The 23308-nt window shown below is 46.5% G+C and overlaps 1 protein-coding gene across 1 annotated transcript in view; it reads right to left on the bottom strand.

Annotated features, from left to right (window-relative positions):
• Nucleotides 1–1488: 1488 nt before the first annotated feature.
• The window catches only part of BTBD16 (BTB domain containing 16), a 59978-nt gene continuing 38158 nt past the window's right edge, over nt 1489–23308 (bottom strand). Inside the window, exons 11-16 of the mRNA XM_010332175.3 lie at nt 10115–10206; nt 8424–8506; nt 7170–7247; nt 4354–4452; nt 2667–2855; nt 1489–1633 (exon numbers count right to left, since the gene is read on the bottom strand). Of these exons, the coding sequence (XP_010330477.2) occupies nt 1565–1633; nt 2667–2855; nt 4354–4452; nt 7170–7247; nt 8424–8506; nt 10115–10206 (610 nt within the window). The 3' untranslated portion in view covers nt 1489–1564. The remainder of the gene's footprint in view (nt 1634–2666; nt 2856–4353; nt 4453–7169; nt 7248–8423; nt 8507–10114; nt 10207–23308) is intronic.

Below are 23308 nucleotides of genomic sequence, written 5' to 3'. Positions count from 1 at the left end.
AGAACCTGCCAACGGGCTCCCAACACCCAGTGCCTTTGCACCTCCCTGCCAGGTCACGCTGCACAGGATGTTGGGTTCCACTGCTGGGAAGGAGGCTCCCCAAGCCTGTGTCTGACTCTAAGGGGATTATTAAACTAAACTTACCCACCTCATTGACTGTATAGCGTCATCGACGCTCCATCACTTTTCCAAAGACAATGGGTAATACAGTGTGGTGGACACACCCTCCGGTGACCCTTGTGTAATTCTCTCCCCTTGGGTGTGGGTGGAACATGTGACTTACTAGTCCGGAGAGCAGGGCAGAGGGGAGGGGCTGTCAGTCCTGTGATTACCACCTTATGTTATAGAAGATGCTGTCTAAGCAGACTGGAGTGAGAGATTCTTCCCCTGGCCTTGAAGAAGCAAAATAGCCATGATTTGAAATGTCTGTAGAGAGTCACATGGCAGGGAACTGCAGGGGGCCACTCGGGCCTGTGCAGCCTTCTCTCTACGCCAGCAGCAGTGGGGCCCTTGGTCATTCAGCTGCAGGAAAATGAATCTGCCAACAACCTGAATATGCTTGGACGTGAATTCTCCCTGGCCATGTCTTCAGATGAGAATACAGCCTGCCTGCTACTAAACCGTAGTCTTATGAGGCCCTGAATATAGGACGCAGTGAAGCTATGCCTGGATTCCTCAACCACGAAGACTGAAGGAACCAATGTGTTATTTTAAGTCACTAAATTTGTGGTGCTTTGTGGCACTGCAATAGCAAATGAATCAAGTGGGAAGGGAGGCTCTCTACTTCCCTCTTTGCAAACTGCAGAGCTTCAGTTTAAAAGGTGGGATAAGCCGGGCGGGGTGGCTCAAGCCTGTAATCCCAGCACTTTGGGAGGCCGAGGCGGGTGGATCACGAGGTCGAGAGATCAAGACCATCCTGGTCAACATGGTGAAACCCCGTCTCTACTAAAAATACAAAAAATTAGCTGGGCGTGGTGGTGCGTGCCTGTAATCCCAGCTACTCGGGAGGCTGAGGCAGGAGAATTGCCTGAACCCAGGAGGCGGAGGTTGCGGTGAGCCGAGATCGCGCCATTGCACTCCAGCCTGGGTAACAAGAGCGAAACTCTGTCTCAAAAAAAAAAAAAAAAAAAAAAAAAAAAAAAAAAAAGGTGGGATAATAAATAAGTCACTTAGGAATCACTGCCTTCCCCACTACCTCTTGTTCTGTCTGAACCCAAACTGCCAGGGACAATTGGCAGGCAGTTCTGTGTGGCGGGCGGGGCTGCAGCTAAGGATGTCCTCCGTGCTCCCGGCTAGAGTCTGTTGCCACGACCGGTCCTCCCAAGGTGCTGGGAGAGGCCAAACGTCATGGCTGGACTAGGGGTGCTGTCGGTCAGGGCTGGTAAATGGACTCTCAGGTCCGGACGTTTCACCCTCAAATGATACAAACATGGACAAAAGTTCGAATGAGACCATCACTAACTACGAATGGCACGGAATGCTTGAGTGTACCTTTTCACGCCATTTTATTTTCTTTTATGCAGGTCCGTGTCTTGGGAAATCCCATAGATTCTTCTGGAAACTGTCAAGATGGTGGGAAGATGAATGCAAAAGTTGCATAGATTGGGCTGCCCACAGTTTGGATTTTCAAGGTCTAAAACATGAAACAAAACAAGGTGAATGGGACTTTTAAGATAAACACAATTGTCCCCCAGAAGGAGAAAAAGGAAGGCCTGACAGTTGTAGAAGCTGCTGGTTCTCAGCTATGGTTGCACATCAGAATGGCCTGCAGAGGGTATTTGAAATAAACTGCCAATAAATTAGGTATAACTTAAACACAATCACGGGCACAAATCTTAAGAGGACAGCTTGATGAATTTTCACAAAGTAAACACTCCTGTGTAACCATCACCCTGATCAAGACAAGTATTTCCAGGCCCACAGAAATCTCCTTCTTAATGTTCTCCCTTAATTTCCCAGTCCCTCTCCCTCGCCCCCACAAAGGAAATTGTCACTGGGATTTCTAATATCATAGAAAATAACCTGGAAGCTTTTAAAAATACTGATACTCAGGTCTGACCCATGGAGTATCTGCTCTGGTGATGTGGGTGGGGCTCTGGCCTTGGGAGCAATAAAAGGCTCAGATGATTCTGATGTGCAGTCAGGACTGGGAATTACTCACTGGCTTGTAGCAAAGTCTTATTCTGGTCAGAAGCCAGGCAAGGCAGTGGATCTGCCTGGATGCTGGCAACCGCCTATTGAAGTAGACGGGTCCCGTCCTTCCCCAGTGAGCCTGAGGCAGGTGGGTCTGGGCTGTGGATTTCAGGGGTCACTCACAGGCATCAGTGGAGGCAGTGATGGCAAATACACTCCACGGAGCCTCCTCATCTCAAAAAACTAACAAACAACAACCAAAAAACCCCTTTGATGCTTATAAAATACACCTGGTGTGACCCAAACCAAGCAGTCTGATTTGGGTTATAGTTCTGTGTTTCCTTGGTTTTTCATCCTAGAAGAGATTTCTCTTTAGCATGATTTGAGGCTGTGATAATTCTTAAGAAACTGAGCCTGATTTTCCAGGGATCTCCAGTGTGGGGCACTAGAGATTAGAAGCTGGTGATCCCCAAAGCATGGGAGAGAGAAAGAACAAAAAGGAAATAAAAGCGAAAGACGGCATGGACACTTGCACGACTTTTGCAGGATGGCTTGGCCAAGTCGAACTTCTGCAAGACCTCGTCTGTCCCGAACTCCTGCCACTTGTTGTCAACCAGGGTCCGGGCTCTGATCTCATACTTCACCAGGCGCACCGCTCGCAGGCTGACAGGCTTGTGCTTGGAGACCATGGAAGGGGATTCCAGGTCTGTGTGCTTTATTCTCTGCAAAGAGAGTGACCCACCTCAGGTGGAACTGCAATCGGGGTGGCCCAGAGTTCACGAAAGCCGGCGCCTGGCACATAGACCCTGGTACATAATAAGTGAGGGCAGCAAGAGGCCATTTCCCAATTGGCACCATCTCCTAAAAGTGGCTGCTGCTGAGTCAGTTCTCATTTGAGCCCTCACCCTACATAAACCACTGGCTCATGGCCTGGACTTTGGCGAATCTAGAAAAACACCATTAAGTCAAGCTTTAGGATGGCTTTGCCAGAATTAAAAAAAAACCAATGTAACACTCATAAGGGCGTTTGGACTGGTATTGTCACAGAATTCATCTCTTCCAACCAGAAGAACTCACTGTTTAGGGAGACGCCTGAGTCAGTGGAGACCAGGAGCTGAGGAAGAGAAATGACTTGCTCCGGGGCACGCATGAGGTACTTAGCAAAGCTGGACTAAAACTCTGGTTTCTTCATTCGTATATTCATTTCTTCATTTATCCATCCATTCATTCATTCAGTCAGTCAGTCATTTAAAGCTCCTTTATACAGAAGTTGCAGTGGCCCAAGACTGTGCCGCTGCACTCCAGCCTGGGTGACAGAGTGAGACTGCATCTCAAAAAATAAAGAAAAGTGAAAAAAATAAAGCTTCTCTGTGTTCCTGGTACTGTGATTGACAGCAGTAAGAAAAAGATGCATAAGAGATGGCCTCCCAAAAGTGTACAGATTAGAGAAGAGAGACTTACAAGCAAATCTTAAGTGGAACACAGTGATCCTTCATTTTACTTGTCATTGTTATCGTCCACATCACCAGCTTCATCTTCCCTACTGCAGATGGTGCTTTATGTGTCAAGCTTGTTCCAAGCCACCCTTGACACAGATGAACACACTGAAACTCACAACAACCTGGAGAGGTACGTCCTGTTACCTTCTCTGTCTCAAAGGTGGGGAAACTGCACAGAGGAGGATTCCTGGCACTTTCCCAGATCCTGCGGCTTGAAGGCCATTGGCCTGCGGACTCTCCACTCCTAAACATGGCATTCTCCTGCCTCTCCTAAGGTCCAGCAGGAGCACTGCAGAGAAGCCAAGCACCTCCATAGCCCACTTCGCAACTAAACAAAATTACCCCCTCTCCAAGTTGGGGGCACTACCGGTTATCTTCATGGGAGAATAACTGAATTATATGTATAAACTGAAGATGAATTGAGCCCTACATGTGGAGATGGAAGACTAGAATCTAATCCTGGCTTTACCAACAGAGGCTACTCAGTTTTCAGACACTCAGTTTTCAGATTGTCATCTGCTAAGTGGGCTACCAGTACCTACTTCCCAAGGTTGTTATAAAAATCAAAAGGCAGCACATATACGAGCGTGGTTAGCACTTACAATACAGTTCATATCGATTAGTAATTAATGATGAATCAATTATTATTAATTCAACATGGATTGACTCTAAATCTAAAAGACTGTTTTAGAGACATAACTTTCATGCATTCTACCCTTACCTGCATGTAAAAACTGTAAGAGGCAGTATCATGTTTGAGTCCCTTTATCTCAAAGAAGAATCCATATACAGCAATCTTTTTTGAATAAGTTGTATACTCCTAAATCAGGAAAGAAAAACAACAAAGTGAAGGGGGTAAAATATTTAGAATTCAAAGTCAGCTAGGTGCAGTGGCTCACGCCTGTAATCCCAGCACTTTGGGAGGCCAGGGCAGGTGAATCGTCTGAGGTCAGGAGTTCGAGACCAACCTGGCTAATGTCTTTTAGTAGAGACAGGGGCAAAACCCCGTGTCTACTAAAAATACCAAAAAAAAAAAAAAAAAAAAAAAAAAAATTAGCTGGGCATGGTGGTGTGTACCTGTAGTCCCAAGTACTCAGGAGGCTGAGGTAGGAGAATTGCTTGAACCCAGGAGGCAGAGGTTGCAGTGAGTCGAGATTGCATCACTGCACTCCAGCCTGGGCGACAGAGCAAGACTCTATCTCAAAAACAAACAAAGAAAGTCAAGAGGACATGGTAAAACAAAGAATAGCAACAACAACAAACGTCACTCATTCAGCAACTGATCTGAAGGTGAAAACACCATAGCAATTCTAGCCTAGGAAACACGGGAAAAGCCAAACTGAAATCCTTGGTAGTGGAATCCTTGGAAAAAATTCACTCCAAAGCCAAACTGAATCCTGGGAATAAATTCACTTCAAATTGGATGGCCATTTCGACTTCAGTTAAAAAAAAATCTATACTACATATCAATGCTTTTAAGTGTAACATATGATTTTGAATGAAATATACTTTGAACAATTGTGCAAGAAGATTCCAATGCCCAGTGAACCCTGGAGTCTACCTTGAGAATGATTGTTAAAGGAAAAGCCATCAGTGGCCCCAAAGGTCAGCTTTGGCTAATTCATCTTACTCTTTAAAAATATTTCAGTTCTCAGCCGGGCGCGGTGGCTCAAGCCTGTAATCCCAGCACTTTGGGAGGCCGAGGCGGGTGGATCACGAGGTCGAGAGATCGAGACCATCCTGGTCAACATGGTGAAACCCCATCTCTACTAAAAATACAAAAAACTAGCTGGGCGTGGTGGCGCGTGCCTGTAATCCCAGCTACATAGGAGGCTGAGGCAGGAGAATTGCCTGAGCCCAGGAGGCAGAGGTTGCGGTGAGCTGAGATCGCGCCATTGCACTCCAGCCTGGGTAACAAGAGCGAAACTCTGTCTCAAAAAAAAAAAAAAAAAAAAAAAAAAATTTTAGTTCTCACAATATTATAAAAAAGTTACAGGCCGGGCACGGTGGCTCAAGCCTGTAATCCCAGCACTTTGGGAGGCCGAGGCGGGCAGATCATGAGGTCGAGAGATTGAGACCATCCTGGTCAACATGGTGAAACCCCGTCTCTACTAAAAATACAAAAAATTAGCTGGGCATGGTGGCACGTGCCTGTAATCCCAGCTACTCAGGAGGCTGAAGCAGGAGAATTGCCTGAACCCAGGAGGCGGAGGTCGCGGTGACCCGAGATCGCGCCATTGCACTCCAGCCTGGGTAACAAGAGCAAAACTTCGTCTCAAAAAAAAAAAAAAAAAAGTTACAAAGCAAAAAAGAAGAAGATGTTTAGGCTGCATACAGCTCGGTTTTAAAATTTCTTCTATTTTCATGTTTTTCCCCATACTTTTCCCTGTATCTTCTTTCCCAGGTCCCTGGGAACTCATAAAGTTTGCAAAAGTTACAGTGTTCCCCCCAGACCACACCTCACCCCCAATGTTCACAGTCCCCTGGCTGCGATCCTGCTTGGCAAAGAAGGTTTGAGATCAGGTAATCAGTGCTTCTGGAGTGTTTACACCCTCCTCCCCTTGCTCTCACTACTAACAGTTGGTACAGTTAGTAGAAGTTAGTTGTAGACTTAGCAGTAGCTACTGAACAGTGGCAATATTATTTACTCTTTCTGTTCCTTAGTGAGGAAAAGAAGGAGGTTAGGTATGTTCTTAGATGCCCTGTAGTCTATAGACCTTTGAAACAAAGCACATGGTTTCAATGTGATGGGCCCAAGAGCCACTCAGCACTTGCAGAAAATCCTGGCTCTGTGATCCACGTCTGCCAACTTAGGCACTACGTCTCTGAAACCAAAAGGCTGAGCCAGCCTATCCAGGGATGACTCAGAGGGGGACCCTCTGATGATAGAGTCAAGGCCTCTAGTTCTTAGACCATGAATTCTTTTGAGATCACTGCTGGGGTGCCTTGAAATCATCAAAGGAGACCAGTGATTTCCTGGAGAATTATTTCCATCACAAGGAACCCAGCATGGAGCACAGCCAGCAACCCCAACCTCTCCTGGTCACTAAGTGTCAAGATGCCTTGCAATCACGTTCCTTAACCCACTGCAGTTTTATTCTGAGATCCATCAGAATAGCTGCCCAGACTGAGTTCACCCCTATAACCTTAAACACGGACTTGGCGTGGAGTCTCTCACTGTTTGCAACTGTTGATGTTTGTGGGATATAGGATGGCCAACCCTTCCCAGTTTGCCTTGGCCTTTCCTGGCTTTAGAATTGAAGTCCTGCATCCCAGGGCACCTCCTCCATCCCAGTACCACCAGGACCGCTGGTCCCATTAGTGGGGAAATTACTAAACGGCCTGTCCCAAGCCCCTGCCTTGTGAATTTTATTTCCTGGGAGCTGATGAGCATCCAGGAGAGACACCCACGATTCCCTCTTCTGTCCCCTGACCTTTCTACCAGGAGTCAGAAGTGATCGCAGCCACCCTCCAGAGGTTCTTAACTGAGCAAGAGAGGAACAGTTCTTTCCCTTGTTCGAGTGCAGGTCTCAGTACCTGGTTAAAGAGCAGTCCAAATCTCACAGCCTGAGTGTTAAGATCTTTCAGGTGAGCCATGTCGCCTCCGTTCTCCAGCTGAAAGGAAAATGCACACAGCTGACCACAGTGGGATCCCCCAGACACAAGTGCCTCTCTTCAGCTCCATGTCTCTTCCTTGCTCTCTGCACCCCTCACTATGTTTGAAAAAGACTTTTGCCTCTAGGTGCACATTCAGTCATTCATTCAGTTCACAGACATTTATTAAAACCCTGCTGTGTCAGGTCCTGCGTGTGGTGCTTTCAGAGGATGCAAGAAGACAGAAAAGTACCTGAGCAGTCTCATCTGGGAAATAAAAGGTGCACACAGGGCAGAGATGACCACGGTCACAAAATCAAGAGCAAGTAAGAACCCTCATGGCAGGCTCCAAGGTGAGGGCTGGGGAGGGGGAGGAGCGGAATTCGAGAGGATGGCGTTGGTAGCAGAGAACAAAAGGAAGGAGGTGGGCAGGCTCAGAGGACCAAGAGTGAGGTGGAGACTTCCCGAGACGTCTGCACAGACTGTCTCCTCTCTGTCACTCCTGTGCTCCTCTGTTAGAGCACAGTCCTGAGTTATATCCCAGAAAAGCACCTCCTTCCACGGAGTCAAGATCTATGGTGTGGGCAGCGCTGAGCACTGTGGTTTGCACATGACAATAGGTATTTGTGGAGCGGGACTGAATTTTAACTAGTGACTCATACATCTTCAGAACTCACACACTGCCCTTCTTCATCTCTAAAATGCGAGATTGAAAACACATAAGAAGTACAACAGTTTGCATGGACAATTCACAAAGGGGAAACGCTGCATGGAAAAACATTCCCAGCTACCAGTAATAAAGGAAATGCACATTAAAAAATGAGAGGCCGTTGTTCCCTTCTCAATTAACAAAAGCAATTTGAAATTTAAATGTTCTATGTTGCTGAGGGTGTACAAAGAGAGACATGCTCATTTATTACTGGAAGAAGAGTAATTTGGTCCCAACATTTGTTAATCTGTATCAAGAACAAAAATGCATATGGCGGGTGCTGGAATATACCCAGATTCCAAGTCTGGATCTTCTCCCTTCTCTCCTTCCCAGGCACTGCTCTCCCCAGTTTCCCTGGAGGACAATCCAGATATGTCCTTACCTCAGGGGTCTAAAGGTTTCAAATGTGAAACACGTCTCCAGAAAAAAACAAAGTCAGAGAGGCAATACATCTCAACAACTGTTTCCTTGCAGAGCAGGCAACTCACTGCGTGGTAATGGTAGGCTGTAACCTGGTTCAGCCACGACTCTGGGAAGAAGTTAAGGTCCTGCAGCTCCTCCAGATCCTTGCCTTGGAAGAAACACAAAAGGAACATTTTTTCATTTTATTCACACCAGAGCCTCAAAAGTCACATTTACAGAAAGGAAAAGGAGTAAGTCAGGAGCTGAGGGAAGAGAAAAGGGTGGATGGTCTCCTTTAAGATTTGATTTACGAAGTGGAAATAAAACACCTCAGAGTCACTGTGGTTATGTTCAGAGTCAATTACTTTTGTATTTCAAATCAATTCTCTTAAAAAAAAACTTATACAAATACCAGCCTGGTCAACATGGTGAAACCCTGTCACTACTAAAAATGCAAAAATCAGCTGGGCATGGTGGCGCACACCTATAATCCCAGCTACTCAGGAGGCTGAGGTAGAAGAATCACTTGAACCCAGGAGATGGAGGTTGTAGCGAGCCAAGATTGCACCAGTGCACTCCAGCCTTGCGGGACAGTGAGACTCCATCTCAAAAAAAAAAAAAAAAAAGTATACAAATAAACTTCCAAAGAATGAATAAATTCAATGGCCATTTCAACTTTAGTTTTTAAAAAATCTATACTACATATTAATGATTTTAAGTGTAATTTATATAATTTTGAATGAAATATACTCTCAGCAATCTTGCAAGAAGATATTGCTGCCCAGTGAACCCTGGAAGGTACCTTAAGAACTACTGTTAAAGGAAAAGCCATCACTGGCCCTCGAAGGTTAGCTTTGACCAGTCATCCTTATTTTTTAAAGATATTTCGGTTCTCACAATATTGTCCAAAAAATTACAAAGCAAAAAGGAAGAAGTTATTTAGGCTGCATATAGATCCAATTAAAATTTCTATATATTTTTTCTATTTTATTTTGTTTTTATTTCTTAGATCTCCCTTCCTAGATCCCTGGGAGAAAGTTACAGTGTTCTCCTGCAACCATTCCTCACCCCAACATTCACAGCCCCCTGGCTGCCATCCTGCCTGGCAAAGGAGGTTTGAATCAGGCAATCAGTGTTTCTAGAATGTTTAGAAGCAACTTGGACAAAACTACCTGACTCCATCAACCATTCCTGAGTTCTAGAGCTACTTATTATATCTGGATAGCTAGAAACGGCTTTGAAAATGTTCTCAGATGTCCTTTCAGATGCAAAGATCTCATGGGTGGCCTCTTGGACTGCTGATAACATGCTCCCCAATATGTCTTTCCTCTTTCCGAGTGACAGGTGCCATCCCCTGTGCCCAGTGCATGAGGCTAAGGGAGCACAAGCCTGGATGGAGCACAGATCCAGAGTTTCCTCCCAAACTGCAGAACAAGGGGCCTAGAAGCGAACCATGTGAAGAGGTAGGACACACAATTCAATCAATTCAATGCCAACAAAACAGCCCTTGGCAGCTGTGCACTGCTTCACAAGATACAAGCCCCATCATCAGATTTCATCAGAGCTCCGATTACCCCCATTTTACAGATGGAGAAAGTGAGACCAAGCAGCTACATGACTTTCCCCAAGTCACACAGATTAGAAGTGGAAATGCCATGTTTCAGCTGATTCCCTTGGAAACATCAGGTGGGGCTCCCCTGGCAGTGGCTGAGGGGTGGGCAGGTACCCAGCAGCTTTCCCGTGGATATGCTCACCTGGGTCAGGGCTTACCTCTTACCTTTGGTGATGTTGTGCAGACGCAAGCTGAGGAAGAGCGGCCTCAATCTCTGTCCTATATCTCGGTCCAGAAAACAACGGTTCTTGGGAAAGCTTAGCAGAGGCACAAAGAAGAGTAACAGACCTTCAGCAAACTCCTTTCTGGAATAAGCCCAGGCTAGGGAAAGCCATGTCATACAGACTAGTGGCTTCACCAGCCAGGGTCGAATGGGGCCTGGGTCTCTCCGGAGGGGTCAGGTATGTGGAAGCACATGGCAGCTTAGATGACATTTTATAAAGTCCAGCCCCAGAGACGGTAATAGAGACAAATGCTTATATTCCTTTCAGCATCTACCACTGAGTTGTGCACATAGTAGGTGCCCAGTAAATGTGTATTAAGTGACTGATGGGAACACATGTTACTTGACAGAGGACCTCAATATGCATTTTCTCACTTGAGTGTCACAAACTTCCTGTGGGGCAGACAGGGCAAGGATTGCTAGCTTCATTTCACAGATGAGAAGGAAAGGCTCAGCCCAGACGGCAACCCAGGACTCCTGACTCCGGTACATATGCCGCCCTTCCAGCAAGCGACCAAATCAAACACTTCAAAAGTGCTTTCTGGTAAAATGAAAAAGAAGAAAACGGATGTGTTGGGTAACCAGTTTTAGCAGCTGGTTTCAGGATCAGTTCTACTGTATTCAGTTCAGCTTAATACTGAGCTTCAAATAACTTCCTCATGAAGCTGAAGGTCAGCACTGGGTTGAGAAGATCCAATCCTTTTTGAGAAGACATGCACACACGGACACACATTCCATTCCCTGCCCTTGTTTTGAAATAACTTACTTCACAAAAAATGGCCATTTTTCATAAGCGGGGACAATGGGGAACAATGTTTCCAAGTCTCTTTGGAAATGCAAAGTCACTTCCACAAGGCAGAGCCTGCATAGGACCCGCCCAGGGTACTCGTAGATTATTTTTCCATAAATCAAGAGTGATGTCCAAGTCACACCCTGTGCCAGCTGGACGGAGGTCACCACTGGCCAAGTGGCCCCCTCCATCGGAGATGCCTGCCGGCTTTCCTGGAATCATTTATTTTCAGAAGATCTGGGAATCCCTGGGACCGCCCAACTGCTCCACATCAGGGATGCCAGAAGATAGGTCTAGAGGTGCAGAAAAGTTGTGGGCACAAAGACAAGAAAGTTCTGATTCGATTCAAGGGGTATTTACCAGCATCTACCCTGTGCCTGTCTCTGGAGGTGGACAGAGCAGCCGTAAATAAAGTCAGGTGGATGCTTTCAGAAGTGCAGAACTATTGGTCCTGGAACTAGCCCTCCATTACCCAGGGTAAGTGGAGCCGGGGCTGGTGGGCACGGTGCCTGTGCCCTGCAAACACCGACATCCTCTTGGGACAAAGAACACTCGCTCACTCCCTTTCCTCACATGATCAGGATGCCTCCTCCTTATTCTGCCTCTTTTTCATCATGTCATGGAGGAGCAGCTGAGGCATCATCATGGCTGGGCACCAAATGTCAAAGGGGAAGAAAATACCAAGCTGACGCCTTCCTCCCCTGCCTCATCCAGTGCTCTGGGGACAAGCCAGCACCTATGGCCAGGGCTCCACAGCCTGGCGCTGCCCTGAGCCGTGAGCCCCTGCTGGGGCTGCAGCTTGAATACAGATTCCGCTGCAGAAAGGAAAGGACCCAACTGGAGGAAAGCGTTACCCTCCACCAGGAAGCTCCAGGCCCGGTTCTGCCGATTTGCTTGGTGTGGCAAAGCTGCTGGCAGAGGCAAGAGGAACCAAGACCCTGATCCTCCTTTGAGAGGCACTCTGACCCAATGGCCATTCAGCCAGGGCCTCTCTGGATAGCCTTCCTGTCCCCAAGGATTTGGAAATAGCTTTGTTGGGACAGCTGGTTGGACTTTATGACCCCTTGGGGCCTCTGGGAAGTGGCACTGACGCCCACTTTTGTGGCTGACCTGGAGAGGCCATGAGTCATCTCATCATTCAACCAAGCTGGGGACCCCGAGACAGGCAGACCAGGGTCCAGTCCCAGCCGGGCCAGCCACAGTCCTGTGATGGGGCCTCTCAGAGCTTCACTCTCCTCTGTCAAGTGGGAGCAGCAGCCACACTGGGGAAATGGGAGGAGTAAAGCTGACTGTTTGGGAAGGGCTTGGGGGGGCTGCTGGCACCCAGTGAGTCCTCAGCACCTATAAGCACCACCATTGTTCTCCTGCCCCAGGGAAAGTGAATGGACTCAAGGAGGGTCAAACGCAGGGAATTACTCTTGATGGCATTCATCATCGTCACCCTCCAAATCACCCAAGTTACGGGCCACCTCAAGGAAAGAAAGTAATGCCCTCAGCTTCTGATTTCCTGAAATCTCAAAGGATCTGAGGGTTGTGGTCCACCCTCAGAACGGATCAATATAACCCAGCTCCAGGAGCCTAGCGAGGTCCACTGACGTGGAGCCAGTGTCCTGCACAGGCCACTCAGGACCAGTCCAGCACATTCTCCATTTTCCTTGACACCACTTAACCGTCTGGGAGCAGAGGCACCTACTTCTCCCTGGCCTAGTGGTGAGTGCATTCAGGTGGTGTCACATGAGATAGGAGCTAGCAGCTGCTGAGTCTGGGGACTGCTGTGCCTGGTTACGCCAGTGAAGTCAAAGACTGGCATGGTTTCCCCTGGTACTGTGCTCTGTTTGTGCAAAGACCTCTTTTGGTTTAGCACTTACTTTTTTGAGACAATTTCAGGCGATGATCTCTGCCTCCCAAAGTTCACTGAGAAACCCTGGGGGGGTGACCCCTCTCGGGAAGACAGTTCACAATTCCTTGCTACTGAAAGACACACCCAGGTTGGCTCCGGGTTCTACTTGCTAGACCCTGGGAACAAATCTCCCATAGACTCTCACAGTGCCTGGGGACAAGTCTCCCTCTGATGGGTACATATTGTAATGTTAGAGGTGCTCTTAGCCACAACTTTCTCACTTCCTCTACCCTGTCATCTGCTGGAGTCTTCGACCCTTCCTGCGAGGGTCAGGCCTACAGCCCTGATAGTCCCGGCACTTCAGATTTGAGCCTTAACATACATATATGCTACAGCACAGATGAACTTGGAAGCAGTACACCAGACACAAGGGCAAATGCTGGATGACTCTGCTCTGTGAGGTACCTAGAGTCATCAGATTCCTAGAGACAGAAAGTAGAACGGGGGCTGCCAGGGGCTAGGGAGGGGAAACGGGAGTTGATTCATGGGTAGAGTTTCAGTTTGGGAAGACGGAAAAGTTCTGGAGATGGCTTCACAACAGCATATGCCACTGAACTGAACACATAAGAATGGCTAAAATGGGAAAAATTCAGGCTATGCGTATTTTGCCACAAATTAAAAAAGAAATTAGGGTTAAAAACGACTTAGCTTATTTGAGAAATACTTGAACTAGTATATTAAATTTTAAAACAACGTTTGAAAAAATACACATTTAGGGCAATAACTCACAATAAGAAGAGGAAATGGGTTTTTTTTTTTTCTTCAAAATATAACTCAGTGTAGAAGACTTGGGACATTTCTGAAATCAAAGAACCAGGAAATGGATGCCGGGTGCCATGGCTCATACTGTAATCCCAGCACTTTGGGAGGCCAAGGGGCAGGCGGATCACCTGAGGTCAGGAGTTCAAGACAAGCCCGGCCAACATGGTGAAACCCCACCTCTACTAAAAACACAAAAATTAGCCAGGCGTGGTGGCAGGCACCTGTAATCCCAGCTACTTGGAAGGCTGAAGCAGGAGAACTGCTTGAACTTGGAAGGCAGAGGTTTCAGTGAGCCGAGATTGCACCACTGCACTCCAGTCTGAGCAACACAGTGAGACTCCATCTCAAAACAAACAAACAACAACAACAACAACAACAACAACAAAAAACAGGAAATGTTCCTCTTGGCTCCTAACACTCAAGTGTGGCAAATGAAACAATTTCTGCTGCCACCCCCACATCATGACGTACCAAAGGTCACCACATTTTAGAATCCCTGTCACATGCTGTCCTGGGCCTTTTCTTCTACTCAGGGCTGACGCACCCATCAGTCCCAGTGAGTGTGTGTTGTTACCTCCATGCACGGTGCTTAGGCTGCTTGCCCCCGGTCTATAGGCAGTGGGCGGCCGAGGTGGGGCTGAGACTCGGGGCTGACTTCTCCTAACATGCATCTCATTTATTGCTTGTGTCTGCTCCTGGATTGCAAGCTCCGTGATGACAGGGTTTGTGTCTGCATTGTTTATTGCTGTACTCTCGATGTCTTTTACATTGCCTGGCACTTAGCTTGCAACATGTTGGGTGAATTAATTGGATGAATGACCTCGTCCCTGCCAGCTCTCCAGCCTCATTCACCCATCCCTCCACTCACCCATAACTTACCTTCTAGGAATGCCAATAGGCCCCCCGATGCACATGCTCACACACACTTGCCTGCACATTCAGGCCAGCCTATGCCACTGTCTGCATGCCCATGTGGTCCTGTCTGCCGTCACCATGACCTATCAGCTTTTCCCTGAGACCGAGTTCAGTGTCCTTCTGCCTATCAAGATGGTCCTGATCCTAGCACAAAAAGAAATCCTGTCTAATCAGAACCACAGCTGCCCTTTATAAGAACCTCCTACCCAGACTCCTGTGCTCCTTCCATTCCTCCACGCTTACTGTCGAAGGTATGTTTGGTGCTTCTCAGTATGCCTGGAAAGCCAAGAAGCAATGCTGGGGAAGTGGAAAGTTAGTAAGAACTAACCATAATATTTGAGGATCTTGAGAACAAGACTCAGGTTCCAGAGATCCAAGTTAAAGGAGAGCAGAGGCATCACCTTTCAGAGCAAGAAAAGACACAAACAAGGCAAGAAACACAAATGTCAGATAATGAGAAATCCTCTTGTCCCAGAATACATCAACCTCCCTGCACAAGGTCTGGTTGCGTTATTCTAAAAGAGAACAATTTAATAGTCCTAATGTCTATGACTCATGGGATATTTCAAAATTAATATGCTGGTAAAGAGATCAGTGTTGTCACACCAGGGTTGCCCAGTTTCATGCTAACTCTGGCTACATCTGCAAATGCCATTCATGAATCACAACAGGCACATGGCTTCTGCCCATCCTGGGGACGCAGCATCACAGCACATTTCCCTCAAGAAATCCGTGGGCTCAGGGCACCCGGAGTACAGGGCATGGCAGGGAAGCTGTCCTTAAGTTTCCCTCTGCGGTTCCCTTAGGGATGGTATGTGTGGGAACGGGTCGGGGGAGATGCTGTTGGGTTTACCTGTGCACACCCACGCAGCCAGCACATGCTCGAAAGAGGAGGTCAGAGGAGGAATTCACCCAGTGAGCACATGAGATCAGAGTAGGCTTTCTGGAACTGGCTTTGTCCAGCTCTGTAAAGGCTGGGTCAGATTTGGGTAGGGCACAGGTAAGAAGAGACTCAGTTGGAGAATCAGGGGAATCTAGAAGTTGGGATCATGTGAGAATTGGCTTCATTGGCTACATTCAAATTACTTCCTTCTGGTAAGGTTGGAAGCTCATTGCCAGAATCAACGCTGCAGTGGCTGAGAGATACCTATTGAGTGATTAATAAATCAGCTAAAGATCAGAATTACATTTGTTATGTTATGTAACAGACTCTGTTACATAACAGAGCCCTTGACTCTGAAAGCTAAGAGCGTCAAAAGACCTAGAAGACCAAGGTCAACCCCAGTACCACCATCACTTTACAAAAGGAGCCTGAGTAAGCTCCTCATTATCCCTGGGCCTTAGCTTATTCAACTGCAAAATCGAAGGATGAGACCAGGTGATCTCTAAGGGACCTTACAGCATTGACCTTCTTTGATTTAATAAAGTGAGTAATTTATGAACTGGCAATAACTGAATGCATGTTGTTGTCCTGTAGCTTCCAAACTGCCACTCATGTCAATTAGTATAATCATAAGAAGAGTTCTACACTAGCCTCCAACAGAAGGGGTTTGGAGGTGAAGACATTTTCTGCTTCTGATTATAAGGACCAATTTCACCTGACTGAGGACTGAATTTTCCACCCTTCTAGCAGTCATTCAGATCCAGCCCTGTCCTACATACCATAAAAGGACACATAAGAAGCAACAAGAAGCTACTTGTCAATCTCCTGCTGAGCCTGAGCATACACAGAGTAACTGGAGAATCATCCCGAGGCCCTGAGAAGAGAGTTCCACTTGAAATGTAGCACACACACTGTGATACCTAAGGCTGGAGGGAGAAAGTTTCAAATCAACGTCAAATCCATACCCAGCAGGACTGAAACCATCCCACGCTTTGTGCGCTTCAAGCTGTCACTCTGCAAACGTGACACTTGGTTCTATTTAACACTAAACAGCTGGCCAGAAAGTCACTATATTCCTTCTTGCAATCTGTATTTGACATGCAATGCAGAGTAATTTTCAGAGTTAAAGTGAAGTAGTTCAGAAGTTACAATCACCATTAAAGAACATTAGAAAGCACCATTACTGGGTATATATCCAAAGGAATATAAATCATTCTACTATAAGGACACATGCACACGAATGTTCATTGCAGCACTGTTTACAATAGCAAAGACCTGGAACAAACCCAAATGCCCATCGATGATAGACTGGACAGGGAAAATGTGGCACATATATACCATGGAATATTACGCAGCCATCAAAAACGATGAGTTTGCGTCCTTTGTAGGGACATGGATGAACCTGGAAACCATCATTCTCAGCAAACTGACACAAGAGCAGAAAATCAAACACCGCATATTCTCACTCATAGGCAGATGTTGATCAATGAGAACACATGGACACAGGGAGGGGAGCATCACACACTGGGGTCCATTGGGGGGAATTGGGGGAGGGACAGGGGGGTGGGGAGGTGAGAAGAGATAGCATGGGGAGAAATGACAGATACAGGTGAGGGGAAGGAAGGCAGCAAACTACACTGCCATGTGTGTACCTATGCAACAATCTTGCATGTTCTTCACATGTACCCCAAAACCTAAAATGCAATTAAAAAAAAAAAAAAGAATGTAACTAAAGAAAGCACCATTCATTCAGTACTTAGTCAACAGCTTCTAGCTGTTAAATATTGGGGACTGGGAGCGTAAAGTGAGTAAGACACAGTCCTTGCACCAAACAGCCAGTGTGGGAACCATACATAGGAACAGACAATCACAATAATTATTTTATTTACAAGTGAGAAAGCTTACAGAGATGGGCGTGCAATACTATGGAGCCCAGAGACTGAGCATCTGAACCAGACTGTGGGGGAAGAGGGTGCTCCTAGAGGGTTTCCTTGGAGATAACTGAGTCAAGTGTGGAGGCACAGTGGATCACTCCAGCAAGATGGCATTTGAAATACACCAGACCCCTGAGCTCCTGATAAATGAGTTGATCTCTCCAAAGTCACCATAATTAATCCAAAATAAGATCATCTTCCACGTCACCATAATTAATCCAAAATAAGCTCAGCTTCCACAGGTGCTATATTTTTGTATAAATCACCATGGATTCCAAACTGCAATGGGCTGCTGCTTCCATCTTCTTTCGTCTCCTTCTATAGCCAGGTGAACCAGATGAATGAATTAATCCTCTTGCTGCCATATTTGTTCTTACAGACACTCTCTCCACTCCATCTTCTTGACATCACCAGAGCTCAGACCCTTCACCCCTCATGGGGACAGTGGTTACTCTTCCCATGGCCTCCTCACTTTCTCCACCCACATGTCCTCTACTTGAATGACTGATAAAACCACACCCCATTCCTGACCCGGTACAACATAGACATGCATTTTATATCAAAACTCATGGGATGCAGTTAAAGGAAATGTATAGCTCCAAATCAGAAAAGAAAAGAGCCTAGAAATCGGATGTCTAAATACCCATCTCAAGAGTTTAGAAAAAGAATATCAAATACTTCTTGAAGAAAGTAGAAGTAAGGAAATAATGAAGAGAAAAATTAATGAAACGGAAAACATGCCATTGAAAAATATCAACAGGTGTGTCAAGTCAAAAGGTGTTTCTTTTAAAAGTGAATAAAATAAACCTCTCTTAAGGTTGATCAAGGAAAAAAAAGAAAAGAAATATACAAATTATCAATATCTGATATGAAAAGAGGGCTATCACGATAAATTCTACAGATACTAAAAACATAATAAACATTTACCCAGCACTTTGGGAGGCCAAGGTGGGTGGATCACCTGAGGTTGGGAGTTCAAGGCCAGCCTGGCAAACATAGCAAAACACCATCTCTACTAAAAATAGAAAAATTAGCTGGGTGTTGTAGTGGATACCTGTAGTCCCAGCTATTGGGGAGGCTGAGGCAGGAGAATCGCTTGAACCTGGGAGGTGGAGTTTGGCGAGATTGTGCCACTGCATTCCAGCCTGGGAGACAGAGCGAGAGGAAAGGAAAGGGAGAGGAAAGGGAGAGACGGAAGACTGAGGATGCCTAGTGTTGGCAAGGATATGGAAAAACCAGAATTCTCATGCACTGCTGGTTACGGAATAAATTAGCACAGCCACCTTACAAAACTGTTTGGCAGTATTTACTCAAGTTAAACTTATTCATGCCCTATGACATAGTAATTCTATTCCTAGGTTTTTACTCAACAGAACACATAGTTATGTGTACCTCAGATGTGTACGTGATTGTACATAGCAATACTATTCCTAGTGGCTGAACATGTCCACCAACATCTGAACAAACTGTGGTATACTCATATAATGAAATATCCTATGAGAATGAACAAACTGTTGCTACATGCAGCCACATGGATGGATGTTACAGATACACTGTTACGTGAAAGAAGCCAGACATTTAAAAGCGTATGCTACACAATTCTACTTATACAAAGTTCAAAAATAGGGAAGATGTATCAGTAGTAAAACAGGTCAGGATACTGTTTACTTTTGGTAGAAGAGGTAGGGACTGGCATAAGGAGCTTTAGGAGCTGGCCATGTCCCCTGTTCTGGTCTGGGTTACACAGGTGTGTTCACTTTGTAGAAATTCACTGAACTGTTCATTTAAGGTTCATGCACTTTTCTGTATGTATTTTATGCCTTGATTTTAAAATGTTCTTTTAAAAAGTTGAAAATTTGCCTGCTTCTTGCCTTTCTCCGATTACAAGTTTTCACAGCTTTCCTGAACTTCTCAGAATACCAAGTGGAATGAAATGATGACTTTTCCTTCATGGATGAAGGGCAACAGCTTTGCTTACATTTTTTGTTTTTTCCTACAAGGAGATGTTAAATTTAATTCTGGACAGCCTATTTGTTTTTCTAAACTAGCTATTGCCAGGAAAACAGGCTGAAGAGTGTAGAGGGATGTGTGTGTGTGTGTGTGTGTGTGTGTGTGTGTGCGCGCATGCGTGTGTGCACTTTAGGTGTGTGTAATTGTGTATGAATTTATCTGCATATAGGTGTATGTTTGCACGTATCTGCAAGCCACATAAATGACCGTGCGTGTATTTATGTTTCCTTCTTATACTGATGTTCTTGGATTGCAGTAAACTTGAAGTTGTTTCTGACCATCTGACTAGGCAAAGAAGCTTCAACATTAGATCAGTGTCTGAGGCACATAGCACATGCTCAAAAAATATTTGTTGAATAAATGAAAGATTGACCAAGAAAATTAATGAACAAAAAAAATGGGAGAGTTGAAAAGGCTTGGATGTATGTCTTCATCTTCGGTACAGTTGTCGCTGGAGAAGTCAGTTATTCAACTACGTTCCCTCTTAGCCTGTCTTCCAGACACTGCTGAGAAGACGAGGAGAGGGGTGTGTGACTCATTTTACTCAGTTGATGGCTCTCGACCCTCCTTCCCGGACGCTGGGCCGGCCGAGGTCATGCCCACAGCTGCTGCTCAGCTTCTTTCCTAGCAGGGTCAAGGGCCGGGTGAGCTAATATTTGTTCAGCTTGTCCCACTACTGACACGTTAGGAAAGAGCAGTTCCATCTTGGGAGTTCCCATAATGTGATGGCCTCAAAATGTCCCCCTCCGCTGGAAGTAGATTGCTCCGTCATTTATTTTATCAATATTGGCAATTTTTTAAATTGGGCCCAATAGCTTCCTCTCTTCTCATTCCCGAGCCTGTTTACTGTCTCCCCGGGGGCCTGCTCCTCTGTCTCACTTTGAAATGCTCCTGGCACATCCCGGCCAGCGACCACTGGAGCTTCCTTGATTAGCTATTCCCTTTGCCCCTTTGAACTTTGTAGCTCAACTCCCCTGGTGATGCAATGCTGGCCCAGGCCGTGACTCCCTGCAGTCTCCCTCCACCTCCACAGGGAGCAGAGGCGCCTTAGGGCAGCCGAGCCCTCTGGCCACCAGCCCTGCTAGGCCGGCAGCTACAAGACCCCCTGCACTGCCGCTGGTCAGCCCTGGGGATCCTCGGCAGAGAATGGCAGATGTGGAGTCAGGGCGCCACCAAGCCTGGCTCCTGCATCCGGGATAGATACCACTCATCTACTGCGACATTCTTCTTCTGAGAGCCTAGAGCAAAGCTGAGAACCCTTCTTGGGCTAGTGCACTCAGTGGGCACCACCCATCAATAAAAATGGAAGTTTGTCTGCTATCGCTGTGATTTCAAGTTGCCACACACATGGCATTCTCTGAATTTTCCATCAGCATTTAAGACCCACTTCTCTGAGATGAACTGAGCTACATAAAAATGAACCCAGCACAGTGGCTCACACCTGCAATCCTAGTGCTTTGGGAGGCCAAGGTGGGAGGACCACCTCAGGCCAGGAGTTTGAGACCAGCCTGGCCAACACCGTGAAACCTCATCTCTATTAAAAATACAAAAATTAGTTGGGTGTGGTGGCACGCCTCTGTAGTCACAGCTACTCGGGAGGCTGAGGCACTAGAATTGCTTGAACCTGGGAGGCAGAGGTTGCAGCCAGCCAAGATAGTGTCATGACACTCCAGCCTGGGCGACAGAGTAAGACCCTGCCTCCAAAAAAAAAAAAAAAAAAAATAGTACCTAGCGCAGTGGCTTATGTCTGCAATCCCAGTGCTCTGGGAGGCCAAGATGGGAGGATCACTTGAGATCAGAAGTTTGAGACCAGCCTGGGCAACAGAGAGGCCCTGTTTCTACAAATAATAATTTTTACAATTAGCCAGATGTGGTGAAATGCACCTATAGTCTCAGCTACTCAGGAGACTGAGGCGAGAGGATCGCTTGAACCTAGGAGTTTGAGGCTGCAGTGAGCTATGATCATGCCACTGTATGCCAACCTGGGTGACAGAGCAAGACCCTGTCTCAAAAAGAAAAAAAGTCTGATGGAGACTAATAGTTCAGAGTAAGCCATTATATGTCCAGTGAGGTGCCAGACAAGTCGGGATAAGAGAAAGGATCATACGCCCTTTGTTGAAGCTGCTTGTGATGTCCCTGGGAGGGGCAGGACATATACATGAACTGCAGGGTTCACCAGGGGCTAGGCAGCGCAGCTCTGCTGGGAGGCTCCCACCACACAGACACAGAGAAGGCAGAGCAGACAGGGGCTGGAGAAAGCAGGAGCAGCCAGGACAGACCCCCAGGTGAGGGAGCCCTGGGACTCAGGAGATGCATTTGGGAGATGGAGGCTATTGACAAGGGTACACCTTCAAGGTGCTGCCACTCAGGAGATGAGCTGAGCAGGAGGAGAACCATCCGCAATGCTAAGAGTGGGCCACAGGATCGTCTGTGCTGGCAGAGTGGGCCTGGACAATGTGCTGGGAGAGCATCCAAACCCCGCATTTTCCCATCTTTTCTCCCAGTCTGATCCAAAGCTTGCTGGAGAGCGGGGAGGGCTGAGCAGGGAAGGGGGAGGTTGGGGAAGGGACACAGCAGGCTCTGGCTGTCTGGAGCCATCCCCACACTGCAGCAAGAAGACTCGGGCCCTGTTGCAAGATTTGTCGTCACTGCTTAGGTTGAGGTAATGACATGACTTGGAAAGAAGCAAATGGTTTCCAACAAAGAAAACTGTACAGGATCAGGGGGCTTGGGGAAATGCATGGAGATGTGAGGTCTGGGACAAGTCAACGTAGATTCACCAGGAAATTAGAAAAGCTGTGGTGGTGAGAAACACGCATGTGCCCGGCACTCAGGGGAAGAGCTGCGGAGTCTCTGGCTCAGGAGCGTTAGCGAAGGCCTCGGAACAGCAGCTGCGGCAGGGGGCCCACACCTTCACTCCCTCCTCACTTGCTTCTCCCGCATTAAAAACACAGCTCTAATGAATCACCACATTCTAGCTCCTTTCGTATCTCCCAGTGCTAAGACATTTCCAGTACGAGAGCTGACCTGGAGCCAAACAGCAATTCCTCCTGGTGTGCATGACTCATTGGAAAAAGTGTCTCATAGGCTATTAAAAGAGTGGGGGAGGGCCGGTAAAACATTTGGGTTCAAAGCAAATTATATGGAAACTAAACAAAGTACGTATAATTCTGACACTGAATACTGCTTTCCTCAAATAACAAGACAGCCAGAAAAATGGGCTCTTTAGTTAACGCAGTGCACAGATGTTCCAGAAATGAATTAAATGCTTCAAAACAGTGCAAATGAAACTTGGCTTAAACAGGTCAATCCACAGATTAATATGTGAAGGTGTGTTTACCTGCTAAACTCACATATGCAAAAGAAATGAAGCATCTTTACTTCTACTTCCTTAAACTCGCCTCATCACCCTTGGAAGCCCTCATTCCTGAGGACGTGGGGAACAGAAACAGAAACCTGACAAGGTTATGTGACCAGTTACTTCCACAGTTTGAGGCAGATCCTCAGTGAGCTACTACTACACCAGCTTTTGTGGGCACAAGAGAGGAATCAATCCTATCTGCTGTTCCAGGAATGGGCAGCAAAGCATCTTGGGCTTTGGCAGATCTGGGCTTAAGTTCGGCTCCACTCCTTATCACCTACATGATCCCTGACAAGATACTGCATTTCTATCTCAGCTTCCCCATCTGTAAAGTGGGGATAACAAAAGCAGCCATCAGTATTATGTAGACTAAATGGGATAATGAATTGATAGTGCTTATCAGAGTTAAAGTACCCAGTAAAGCATATTTCAGTGGTGCCCACTGTTATTATTGTAATCGTTATCTTCCTTTAAAATGGAGAAGTTTAGAGAGTATGAGAAACTGGGTTAATGCTGTTAAACCTTTGCTCATTCAATTGCTTTTTTCCTTTGTCCAGAAAACCCAGAATTTTATGTGTTAT

Source organism: Saimiri boliviensis, chromosome 12, assembly GCF_048565385.1.
Source record: "Saimiri boliviensis isolate mSaiBol1 chromosome 12, mSaiBol1.pri, whole genome shotgun sequence".
NCBI classification, from domain to species: Eukaryota; Metazoa; Chordata; class Mammalia; order Primates; family Cebidae; genus Saimiri; species Saimiri boliviensis.
This window is presented reverse-complemented; position numbering and strand designations above follow the sequence as displayed.